Below are 12,532 nucleotides of genomic sequence, written 5' to 3'. Positions count from 1 at the left end.
ATGACGTTTGGGCATACTTTTTGCTGCTTAATGGCATTTTAGTATGTCGCTCAAGTTGTTGTGACAAAAGAAAATTTTAATAGCACAGGGAAGGACACAATGGTCAATGAAAATATCGGAGGGTATTAATGTAATTCAGTCTCAGCAGAATCATGAAGTAACTGTGCTACTTAAGGGCAACTGCTGTGTTCCCCTTCTATCTCTCCTTTCCTCTCTACCTCATTTCTCAGATCCGCAGGATCTTCATTTTCATGGAGGCTTGAAAACCCTAAATAGATACTCTTTTACAGATCACTGATCCGCTAGTGAAGAAGAAATCACCTTTCTCTCTCTCTCTCTCTGTATGTTCTAGCGGGAATCGTTTCATATTCCTCTCAGATTTTATCTTTCTTCACCATCAATCAAGGGCCTTTTCTCCAGGTGAATATCTATATGGAATCTGTTATGTTTGGTACTTTTTCAGGATCTTATGTTCTGATTTCTCTTTCGACTTCCCTATGTTTCTCTGTATGTGATGATTTACTCGGTTTTCTCCATGTTTGTTCAGCTTTGGACAACAGCTGGGTATCGGTTTCTGTGATCTTCAGATACGCTTTCTGGGTTATTAACAAGACTTTCTGGTTTGTTTTTCCTTTGAATCGAGCTTCGATTGAGAGAGGAGTAAAGGTTTTGATTTTGATCTGAGAAACAAGTGTTCTTGTGGTAGTTAAGCGACTAGGTGTGGTGAAAACTTCTTTCCGTCGAAAGTGTGATTTTCTCTGAAAATGGAAACGCTAATCGTAGCTGCAGAACATAGGAATCAGTATTATGGGAAGAAATCGCTTGGACATGATCGCTTTAGATCAGCTCCTTCGAAATCTTTCAGGCAGATTAATTGCCGAACCTTTCATTCTGGTGTTGGTCTGCTTCCAAGACCAAAGAGAACATCTTCAACACCTATAACCAAAGGAGCTCTTCCTCAGGTTCAGTCTCCTCGTTCGCCTAAATCCGTTTTGCCGGTTTTTAAGCCTCCATCTGTTGACTGCGTTGGAACCAGTCCCATTCCTATTGCTAACAGAAAAGGCTCTCAGATCCTTAGGTCTTCTAGTGAGTTTGCTGACAAAAGGAGAAGCCTTTCTTACTCTGAGCTTTGGGCAGGACCTACTTACTCCAACTCGCCTCCGCCTACTTCTGTGCCGATTCCTAAGTTTTCTCTCCGGCAAAAGAGGACGGTGTCTTTGAGCTTTCCCCGTGTGGACTCTGCTGTTGATATACGTGAAGTTGCTAAGTCTGCGCCGGTTTCTCCAACTTCATCTGGTGACAGCCCTTTCCATAGTACTGTCTCTGCCACTATAACACTGCGTCGCATGCTCAATCTTGAGACTGCTGATGAATGAAGATCCAGGAGCCTTTAGGGGAACGGGGGTTAGTTTTAGTTTTATGCACATAGAAATAAGGTGTTAGTCACCAATTTGGTTTGAGTTTGCTTTTTTAGCTTTTAATGGCGATGGGGAAGGAACACGTAAGCAGTCTTGACGCAGAGTTTGTCAGCAGTTACTGGATCTCCTTTGCAGATTGGGGTGTGATATTAATGGTGGAGTTATAGTGAGTAGAAACATTCAGGAAGCAGATTGAAATTGCGTAAAAGAGAAGACTTGATTCTTGGGTTAGCATATAGGATGGCCAAAACAATAACTAGTCTCTAACATATACCCTGGGTGAATGCTAAGTTCATGTGGCGATGCTTGAACATTAGCGTTTCCTCTTTGCCCTTTGTATAGTTTCTCTTTAGAGTCGTCTTTTTCCCTTTTGGCTTCTTTTCTTAAGTGGGTTAGATAGCAACTAGCTAACCTGTACATGCAGTAGAGCCTTTGATCACACAAGCCTTTGATCATACTGGTTCTCCAACGTCTTTTCGGGGTCTTAGTCTTACCTTTGTGTCTTGTATCTCCCTCCCTGTCCATATCTTTTCTTATAACCCTTTTTTCTACTTTCATCACTTAAGTCTTCTTTTCCTTCTAATTCATTTCTATCCAGCCTTAAAAGATGTGTAAATCTTACTACTACTGTTTAGTCGTCTTCCTCTTCAGCTCTTTTCCTGTTTTTTTGTAAAGGAAAAAGGGAATTGGAAGTTCTAGTGACCCTCTTAGACTATCTCTACTGATAAGTTTCACCTGGAGGAAAGCCAATACTTCCTCCGAAGAATAGAGATTCCTCAGGTTCTTCTCTATACCGGTCTTTACCTTAAACACTTTCAAGTCTCCAAGGAGTTTCGTGATCCCGCCTAATATGCTCACCAGGTAAATTTTGCAGTTCCTTAACTCTCCCAATCTAATGAATCTGAATCTGTAGCTTCATAGAAGTTTATGACTTTTGCTACAGGGACACCTATAGAAGCTGCTGCTCTGCTCTACTCTGCGTTTGATGCTTCTTATTTTCTTTTGTCTTTGGTTGATCTGTTACACAGTGATATGTGTGATCTCTGTGTTTGGAACTGTTGTCTGTTGCTTCCTGAAACGTTTGTCTCTTCTTGTCCTTTGGTAATTTGTGAAGTGTTGTAGACGTTTTGCTATCTTGGTTTGAGTTTTAATGTTGCAAGATATGTATCCCTTGTTCCCTTAAATTATTATCATTCTCTTTTGGCTTTATTTATTGCGTATTGAGATTAGGTGAATCTACTTGTAGATTTGAGGATCGTGTGTATCTGAAACTCAAATGGGCACATGTCGACTTAGATACTATACAAATGAATAGTTTCTAACAATCTTTTTTAAGTAGTATCTGCTAATTACATACATATTACATAGTTAGGATCTACCCATTTTTACTTTTAAAAACATTTGAAAATAAACTATTTTAATTCATTTATAGAGACTTCGAAATTTTGTAAGAAAGAAAGAATATAGAGATTAGAAGTTAAATAGTTAATAGACAAAATTTAATACATCTATTATCTATTATATTAAAAGAGAAACACTTTTAGTGTTTGTTTCAAACACTCCCAAAGTTTTATATATATATAAATTTAATTCTAAAAATTAGATATTAATTTAAATAACTAAAAATTTCTTTAAATATAGGTTATACCTATAGTTTATAGATATTAATTTAAATAGACTTTCTTAAATATATGTTAGATTTAATTTAACATTTGAAATTTAAATAAGATTTTCAGAATAACACATATAATTAACAAATATCTTATTATATTTTTTAATCATAATCTATCAGATTATAATTTTACATATAGAAAATAGATAAATATTAATATTATATACTAATTTGATGGGACAAGTTAAGTTTTTTTTTATAATTATAGTCTTATGCGGATTAGGTTATCAAAACATTGTAAGATATTAGGAGAAAATTATTTCAAAATTAGTAAATATTTATATTATAAAGTAATATAAACAGGTATGTTAAGATTATGATTTTATAATCATAGTTTTTTCAGATTAATAAAATGACCGAGTTAGAAATATATTCTTATAATACGATCATGTTTTGATCAATAAAATAATCGGATTAAAATTATGTTTTTATGATCATGGTGGTAATAATAATATTAGAAAAAAAATTATATCTAAATATAAATTATTTTTTATATCACTTATTAAAAAATTATATATATAAAGAAAACATAAATTATATTATAAATTTTAATTAAAACAAAATTTTCATGTGCACAAGATAAAATTAAAATAGTAAATCTTTTGCTGGAGCGTGCGTGCTACCTCGTGAGGTGGGTTTCTACCAATTTGCAGTCGACATTTAATACGCGGAAATAGCCCGTTGTAAGCCCATTGGACTACCTTCCCTTCTTTAGTGGGCTTTTCCTTGACGTCGTATGTTATACATAGTTAGTAATAGACTCGTGAAAACCAGTTTCCTCTTTTTTTCGCTCTCTCTAAATGTTAATAAAGACAAACTTTCAATGCTTTAATTATGGTGGTAGGCGAAAGTTACTATCAGAGACAATATTAAGAAAGAGAAAAATAAACGAAATAGACGTTTGGAACCGAGTAGAGATGAGAGGTTGTTGAAGATGATAATTATTGAGAGTTGTATATGTTTTTGGTTTCTAATGTTTTCATGATGGCTCATTATTACTGTTGGGCCCAATAACAACAGGAAAGGAAACTTTGGTGGCATTTTGTTCGTTATAGCAAATAACTATTCAAAGTACAATGTATGGGTACCGACAAGTTGATATGTTTCTACTTAATCCCCCTATATTAATCAAGAACTAAAGCCTATATGTTATTTGGTAATTTACTCAAAAACATTCAATGGAAATTTTCATAACACTATAACAGTGATTTTAAATAGTTTAGTAATGCATACATCGATGCGCATGGGTGTGGTGTCTAACGTGGACGAATATGATAGGGTGGTGTAGGTGGGGTCCAAAGCTCACCTCTAATACGCCTCGCTGTGCCTTGGCCTTTTCCTTTTTCTGATTCTCTTTCTTTCCAAAGATTCTCACTTTCCCATTTCTTTTACTATTAAACCAAAAAAAAAAAAACAAGCAAGAGTTATTTTATTCAGTAAATAGTTTAAAATTGAATGAGGTAAAATTATACATTATTCTTTATTAGATAGTTGCAAGAGATTTTCGGAAGCTTATCTTAATTAAATTACAGAATGTAAATAGTTAGTTTCAATGAGGTGTTTTTGGAAAGATGGTATCTTAAAAGGATAAAAATGAAATCTCTATATGAAATTTATAAGAAGAAATTTGAAACTCATTTAAGTTCATGTAGAAAACTTGGTAGGGTGTGGCATTAATTGTTTATAAGAAGTTAATTTAATTACAGGCTTAAATTATGGCGTAAATTACATTAACTTTGTTTCTCATAAAGCGTAATTTACATTATATAAGGAATTCAATTATCCCACGCAATCCCGAGAAGGAAACTGCATCTTATTTTTTAATAAGGAAAACATTTATATGAATAGTACATAAGGGCTTTCTCGTCATTTCTCGAATCATTTTTCATTCTCTCAATCTCTCTTTAAGCCCCACTATAACCTAAACAAAACTCTTCTTTTTCAGCGTAAAAAGCAGGAACAGAGCATAAACGTCGAGCGAAAAAGAGAGAGAGATCTAGGAAATGATACGATGAGAAATGCGAAGAACATAAGGAAGCTGAAGCTAGACTAAGAGAAGAATAACGAAGCGCTTCTTCTTTCCATGAATCTTCGTTTCTCGACGAGCGGTTCGATTTTTTTTTTTTATTATTATTTTTTGGTAGGAACTCGACTGATCACTGCTTTTTGATTCGTTTGATAAATGTCGGATTAGTATTTTTGAGCTCTAGGATCACAATTTGGCTACTTTATGCACTATTAACCATATTTTCCTGCGTCTGATTTTCTTACTCGAACTTGTTGTTCTCTGGGATTTACTTTAAGCGAACGAGATTATATTTATTTTGTGGTTTTCATAACATAGAAAATCACAATCTTCTACATTTAGCTTGCTTTATTTTTTGCTAGTGATTTTTCATCAGATTCTGGTTTCTCTAAATTGTTTCGTTATAATACTATTCAGTTTTTTGTTCACATTTTTCTGGGAGATCAATCTCTGCTTTTCATTTTTTTTTTCAGGTAATTTGCTAAATAGGTTGTGAGATCCTGAGACGAAGGAGTTTTTTGTACACATACCCTTGTGGTCTGTTCGTATTTGCTGATAAAAAAAAATGGAGGTTGTGGCAAAGAGTAACTCGAAACGTATGTATTCATGGTGGTGGGATAGTCACAATACCCCCAAGAATTCTAAATGGCTTCAAGAGAATCTTGCAGGTATGTTTTGTTGTTAAGTCTATTGCTATACTTGTATCGTATCTTGCTTTAGCTTGCGGTTTTTGTTTTGGTCTATGAAATAGCATCAAGGCCTTACTTTGATGATGTATATGGTTCAGAAATCAAGAAACGTTTTTTGACTATCTTTTTGAAAATGTTTCTCTTAATTCTGTTGACAGATATGGATAGTAATGTGAAGAAAATGATCAAGGTTCTTGAAGAAGATGCAGATTCCTTTGCTAGGCGAGCAGAGATGTATTACCGTAAACGTCCTGAGCTTATGAAACTTGTTGAAGAGTTCTATCGTGCGTATCGCGCATTAGCCGAGAGATATAATCATGCAACCGGCGTACTCCATCACGCTCATCAGACTATAGCAGAAGCGTTCCCAAGCCAAGTGCCTTTGATATTTGGTGATGAGTCACATGTTGGTGCTTTGACAAATGATGTTGATCCACACACGCCGGATATGCCTCCTCCTACTCGAGCTCGGCTTGGCCAGGATGAGTTTCAAAACTATGCTTTGAAGAGGAATATGGATTTTAGTGAAGAGCCTCCTTTCATGAGTAATGGAAAAGCAAGAAAAGGACTGAACTTTAATGATGGAGAAGGAAAAGGAAGAAATGTTCTCAAGGACCAAATTCTTTCAGAATCTGAAAGAGCTTGCAAAGCTGAGGCTGAAGTTTTGGCTCTAAAAGATTCACTTTCTAGAATGGAGGCTGAGAAAGAAGCTAGGTTAGCTCAGTTTGAGAAGAATTTGGAGAGACTCTCAAATCTAGAATCTGAAATATCTCGTGCACAAGAAGACTCAAGAAGACTTAATGACAGAAGCGCTAGTGCAGAAGCTGAAATCCAAACCCTCAGAGAAACCATTGGCAAGCTAGAGTCTGAAAAAGAATCCAGCCTTCTGAGGTATCAGCAATGCCTGGAAAAGATAGCTGATTTGGAAGATGGAATCTCTGTAGTCCATAAGGATGCTGGAGAAATAAACGAGCGAGCCAACAAAGCTGAAGCTGAAACTCTCGCCTTGAAGCAGAGCCTTGCTAAAGCTGAAACTGACAAGGAAGCTGCTCTTATCCAATACAGGGATTGCTTGAAAACGGTAGCTAACCTAGAAGAGAGACTGAGGAAGGCTGAGGAAGATTCAAGGCTTATCAATGAGCGGGCTGAAAATGCTGGGGTAGAAGTTGAAAACTTGAAGCAAAAGATCTCGAAATTGATCGAGGATAAGGAAGCTTCTCAACTTCAATACCAAAAGTGCCTTAATATAATTGCGGATCTAAAACTCAAACTATACCATGCTCAAGAGGAAACACAAAGGCTTAGCAGCGAATTACAGGATGAAGTTGCTAAGTTGAAATTTTCTGAGGAGAAATGCATTGTGCTTGAGAGATCAAATCAGAATCTTCACTCTGAGCTGGATGGTCTCTTGGAGAAACTAGGGAGTCAAAGTCAGAAGCTCACGGAGAAGCAAACAGAGCTGGTCAAATTGTGGAGTAGTGTACAAGAAGAGCATTTGCGTTTCCAAGAAGCTGAGACCGCGTTTCAAACGCTACAGCAATTGCACTATCAGTCTCAAGAGGAGCTAAATAATTTGGCTGTGGAACTTCAAACCAGGTCTCGAATCATGAATGACATGGAGATCCGAAACAGTGAGCTGCATGAGGAAATTCAGCAAGCCAAGGTTGAGAACAAAGGTCTCAGTGAGCTCAATCTCTCTTCGGTAGTATCAATTAAAAGTTTGCAAGAGGATGTCTCAAGTTTAAAGGAAACAATAAGAAAACTTGAAGCAGAAGTTGAACTAAGAGTGGACCAGAGAAATGCTCTGCAGCAAGAAATATATTGTCTTAAAGAGGAATTAAGTCAGGTAGGCAAGAAACACCAGTTGGTTGAGTTGCAGGAGGAAAACTCGACCTTAAAAGAGTGCAATGAGATTGAAAAAAGCGAAAATATGGCTTTTCTAGAGAAGCTGGAAACTATGGAAACACTTGTTCAGAAAAACCTTGTGTTGGAAAACTCTATATCAGATTTGAATTTTGGGTTGGAAGCAATCAAGGGAAAGCTGAGCATGTTGAGGGAAGCTTGTCAGTCACTCTCAGAAGAGAAATCAGGTCTTATTTCTGAGAGCCAACAAACCGCCATTGAGAACATCGTCCTTGTTGAATTTCTTCGACAACTCAATTCAGAAGCAGTTGGTATAGCAACAGAGAAGAAGAACCTTGAGGGTAAGGCAAGGAAGACTGGTGCTAAGTTAATAGATGCAGAAACTGAGAATTTGCAGTTGAAGAGAAACCTGCTTTCTGTAAGATCAGCCAAAGATCATTTAGAAGATGAGGTCGCTAATGTGAAGGATCAGTTACGTGAGAAGCAGAAGGAACTTGAAAAAATCAAAGTTGAGAAAGAAATGTTGAATCAAGAGGTTTTTAAAGAGAGGAGTCAAACTGAATTGTGGGAGTCCCAAGCTGCAACATTCTTCTGCGATAAGCAGATCTCGGTTGTACATGAAACATTGATTGAAGCGATGACTCATGAGCTAGCTGAAGCCTACAACAATCTTGAAAAGCTTAAAAGCAGCCAAGCCTTAGTCTTGTTGAATGAAAGCATTAAATCTTTGGAGGATTATGTTTCCGTGTGCCGTGGATCTGTGGATGAACTTTCAAAGGTAAGTTATCTTAGCAATTTCTCTCCCCAATCTCACTTCTAAAGTTGATTCTTTGATGAAATTGAAACTGTTGAAGAAATATGTTTGAAATTTCTATTCTCTCTTACCAGGGCGATGGTTCAATGGATGAATTCCCCAAGTTGGAAGATATGTGTTTGAGAATCAAAGCCATTGCAGAGGCAGTAATGGAAAAGGAAAAGTTTTTGATGCTTGAGAACTCGAATACCAACTCTATGCTCGAGGCAGCATTGAAACAAGTCAAAGAACTGAAAAACGGCGGCGGAAGAAGCATGAGGAAGCAAGAAGGTGGCAAAATGCGGAAGCAGAGTCACGAAATGGAGATAATAACGAAAGATATCGTTCTTGATCAAACCTCCGATGGATCACCATACGAGATCATAAGTAAGAAAGGCACTTTGGAGTTAGATGGTCACAGTTTCTTTGAGTTAAAGCCGGTGAAGACTCATCACAAGACAGAAACCGCGGTTAGAGCGAAAGGTAAATCTTTGTCTGAAGAGTCATTTGTCGTCGATAAATTAGAGATTTTCGACGGATTCATGGATCCGATCAGAGAAGTAAACAAGAGGAAAATTCTAGAAAGACTTGATTCGGATTTACGGAAGCTGGAGAATCTTCAGATCACTGTAGAAGATTTGAGAAACAAAGTCGAAACAGAAGAGAAGGACAAGAAGAAAGTTGGAGGTGAAGAGTATGAAACGATCAGAGGACAGCTGGAAGAAGCAGATGAAGCAATAGAGAAACTGTTTAACGTCAATCGAAAGCTGACCACAAAAGCCGAATCAGAGGAGGAGAGTAGTCGAAGAAGGAGAATATCGGAACAGGCGAGAAGAGGTTCAGAGAAGATTGGGAGGTTACAGTTGGAGATACAGAGGATTCAGTTTCTGTTGATGAAACTTGAAGGAGAGAAAGAGAAACGAACTAGGTCGAAGATTTCAGATACCAATTCTAAAGTTCTTCTTAGGGATTATATCTATGGTGGAACGAGAAGCATATCGATGAAGAAGAAGACTAAGAAACGGTCTACGTTTTGTGGTTGCGTTCAGCAGCCGCGGTCTCCTTAAACGTTGTTGCAAACTGTTGTTACTTCACTCGCAAGTAACAATACATTCATGTGAATGTGGAATCAAAGTTAAATTTAACAGTGTTTGCGATTATGTTTCTGAACGCAGTAGTAGTGCGTTTAAATAACAGACTGTAGCTTTTCAACGCTTTGTTTCTTGATGAAAATATAACTCTCTTTAGCATTTTCGTTATAATCATTTCTTGATCCACTATTTCTGTTTTCTGTGTTCCCTCTATAATCACATGAACATGCGAACTGTAACCATGTAGATATACATACAACGCTTTCTTATTATAACATTTGTTTTTGGAGATTAAGAAGCCTTGATTACCATCCTCATAATCATCATCATCTTTGTAAGGCTCTAAATACAGTAAGAAGAGACATGAAGAGGTTGATGATGTCTAGGTAGAGCGAAACCGCAGCCCAAATATACTCATCGTATGTGTATCGTTTGATAAGATTGTCTGTATCATAGACTATGTATCCACAGAATATTATCGATGCCAAGCAACCGTAGATCATCACCGATATCCGCCCTAATGGGAAAAATATCTGCAAAACATACGAAAACACGGTTATGCAATCCAAAAGCAAAGTTTCTATGCAATGCTTAAAGTGAAATCAAGTTTCTAACTTCTCTAGTCAAAAGAATGCTACCAAAAAGTACCACATCCAATAGGCTAAAGCTCTCATTCTCTCTGTAATGCCTATTGTGTGAAATCAAGTTTCTAATTACTTAGAACTTGGCTTAAAAGATGCTACCAAAACTACCACATTTCATAGGTTTAGCCTTAAACTCGCACTCCTATAATGAAAATCAAGTATCGAACTTCCAGCCTAAATAGTATTGCTACCAAAGCTACGACATTCAATAGGCTAAAACACTCATTCTCTGTAATGCCAAAAGTGAAAAGTGAAATCAAGCTTCTGACTAAACTAACTTCTTGGCCTGAAAAGAATGCTTCCAAAGCTACCACATTTCATAAGGAGAAGCCTAAGGCTCTCTCACTCTCTATAACGCCTATGGTGAAGATGGAACAAGTGGTGTTACTTGTATTATGCCGAAGACAATAAGCACGATGAGAGCTCCAAACAAGAAAGGTCCTAGGAAATTGAAGTCATATCCTCTCTTAGCTGCCCAAAAGGTGTATAATGTAAGGGAAAGCACCACGACTGTTGTCAAGATCGCTGACTCGAGAACCACTTTCCCTGTTTCCAAGACAGAGTAACATCTATCAAACATATGTACACAATCAAAACCAGAAAGTATCAAAATCTAAACTTCCCAAATCAAATGACAAATACAATAGTGATTGATCCTTATTCTTACCATTGGTGAAGGCACATGTCAATCCAACGACAAAAGCCAGAGCCAAAGTGAAAATCCCCAAGAGCAAGTAATTCACCGGATGTTTCTGGTGGTAGTAGTACAACGGGCACAACACTAAAACCGGAGAAAACATTAAAAAATCCAAAATTTTCAGCAGAGATGAAAATCAAAATCCGAAATTTATAATTTGAAAATCTGATTTCTCTCTCAATCAGGTGTGTATTGATGATTTTATTTACCTATCAAAGGCATGATGACGATGACTATGTAGAGAGCTAATCCAGCGCTGGTGGTGGCGAAGAAAAGAGCAATTGGATGGACGGTGACCACCGTGGCGGCGACGGCGACGGTGGCTAGGAGCTGAAAGGCGATTATTGAGTAAACCTTGCGTATAAATCCCCACCGGAGCTCCGGATTTTCCAGCATAGTTGGGTATAAAGGCCTCGAGCCACCGGCGGCTTCCACGTCATCTTTCCGGTACGGTAAGTTCCACTGATACATTACAACTTTCCGACAAAGTGAACGAGAACGCGGGAAAAATGGAGTCTTTAGATTACGAGAGAGATAGAGATAGAGAGAAGAAAGGTAAAGAGAGGAAACGGGAAGTTGAATCGGTGCTTCGTTTGGGACTCTTCGTCCTGTGAGTTAAAAAATGCGAGATTTTTTTGGATTTTCTTAGAAAAGCGGTGAGTGTAGAGGAAGGAGAGAGTTCATGAAGGTTCCCGGTTAAGGAGGAGATGACACGTGGTGACCGCGTAGAGTAGCGTTAACCGTGACAAGGATGCACTTCAAAGATTTTTTTTTTATGTCCGAAAGAAAAGTATCTTTAGTTAAAGGTTTGGATAGGTTTTGTAATAAAATTATCAAATTTGTACAGTAAGTATTTCAAAATTTTGAGAGTAAAATCGCAATTATTACTAATATAAATTTATATCTTGTAACTTTTTTATAATGAGTTTTTTTTCCGATCGAATATATTTACCATTGTTTTCAATATTATTTATAGATTTAGATCTCAAATAAATGATTTGACAAAAAAAGTAAATACAAATTATTTAAATTTAACATAGAGAAAATTGCAATTCGTTGAATAAAATGAACCAATCACAATTATAAAAGCAATTAACTAGGAATTACCAAAAAAACTTTAATAAATGTAAAAAAAATCAATTCACCATTTTTTGGAGAGGCCGGAGAAGCGATAGTGCTGGTTACTGTTTGTGTGGAGATCTTCACCAAAAAAGAAAGGATATGAGAAAAAACAAGAGAAAAGAAGAAAAACTTTCCCTTTTACCAATGGAACAAAACAGCTCAGAGAATTGAAAAAGTGTGAATTTGGAAAATATCATCTACAAGAATGAGGGGCTTTTCCGTCGAATTATTTACGACGATTTTTAGTCATCGTAATTTTACGATAATTTTACGACGAATAACCCTGATCGTCGTAAATTCGTCGCAAAGTCTAGATACAGCCACGTGTGTGTGTCTTATTCACTTTGTTGTACGGTTGCAGCTTTACGACGGATTTACGACGAATAAAAATTCTATATATATGGAAGCACCCCTTCCTCATTTCGTCGCTCATTCAACTTCTTCTTCTCCCTGCTTCCTCCTCACTTCGTTGCTTCCCTGCAAACCCAAGAAATCAGGTAATTTTTTTTTTTACTTA

General features: G+C 36.8%; 3 protein-coding genes across 3 annotated transcripts; 2 read left to right on the top strand and 1 right to left on the bottom strand.

Annotated features, from left to right (window-relative positions):
- The first annotated feature begins 199 nt into the window (after nucleotides 1-199).
- Nucleotides 200-2,627, top strand: LOC18014997. Its single transcript, XM_006396422.2, has 3 exons — nucleotides 200-420; nucleotides 548-2,279; nucleotides 2,362-2,627. The coding sequence occupies exon 2, from the start codon at nucleotides 765-767 to the stop codon at nucleotides 1,374-1,376; it is 612 nt and encodes a 203-aa protein (XP_006396485.1). The 5' UTR covers nucleotides 200-420; nucleotides 548-764; the 3' UTR covers nucleotides 1,377-2,279; nucleotides 2,362-2,627.
- A 2,396-nt stretch (nucleotides 2,628-5,023) lies between these two features.
- On the top strand, nucleotides 5,024-9,711 carry LOC18014996 (protein NETWORKED 1C). The gene is made up of 4 exons (XM_024154099.1): nucleotides 5,024-5,198; nucleotides 5,590-5,784; nucleotides 5,964-8,446; nucleotides 8,557-9,711. Exons 2-4 carry the CDS (start codon nucleotides 5,682-5,684, stop codon nucleotides 9,526-9,528), a joined length of 3,558 nt encoding a protein of 1,185 aa, XP_024009867.1. The 5' UTR covers nucleotides 5,024-5,198; nucleotides 5,590-5,681; the 3' UTR covers nucleotides 9,529-9,711.
- A 3-nt stretch (nucleotides 9,712-9,714) lies between these two features.
- Nucleotides 9,715-11,533, bottom strand: LOC18014863 (protein LIFEGUARD 4). Its single transcript, XM_006396420.2, has 4 exons — nucleotides 11,103-11,533; nucleotides 10,864-10,977; nucleotides 10,585-10,742; nucleotides 9,715-10,085 (listed from the first exon to the last, which is right to left on the bottom strand). Exons 1-4 carry the CDS (start codon nucleotides 11,362-11,364, stop codon nucleotides 9,879-9,881), a joined length of 741 nt encoding a protein of 246 aa, XP_006396483.1. The 5' UTR covers nucleotides 11,365-11,533; the 3' UTR covers nucleotides 9,715-9,878.
- Nucleotides 11,534-12,532: the final 999 nt, after the last annotated feature.

Source organism: Eutrema salsugineum, unplaced genomic scaffold (genome assembly GCF_000478725.1).
Source record: "Eutrema salsugineum unplaced genomic scaffold, Eutsalg1_0 scaffold_3, whole genome shotgun sequence".
NCBI classification, from domain to species: Eukaryota; Viridiplantae; Streptophyta; class Magnoliopsida; order Brassicales; family Brassicaceae; genus Eutrema; species Eutrema salsugineum.
This window is presented reverse-complemented; position numbering and strand designations above follow the sequence as displayed.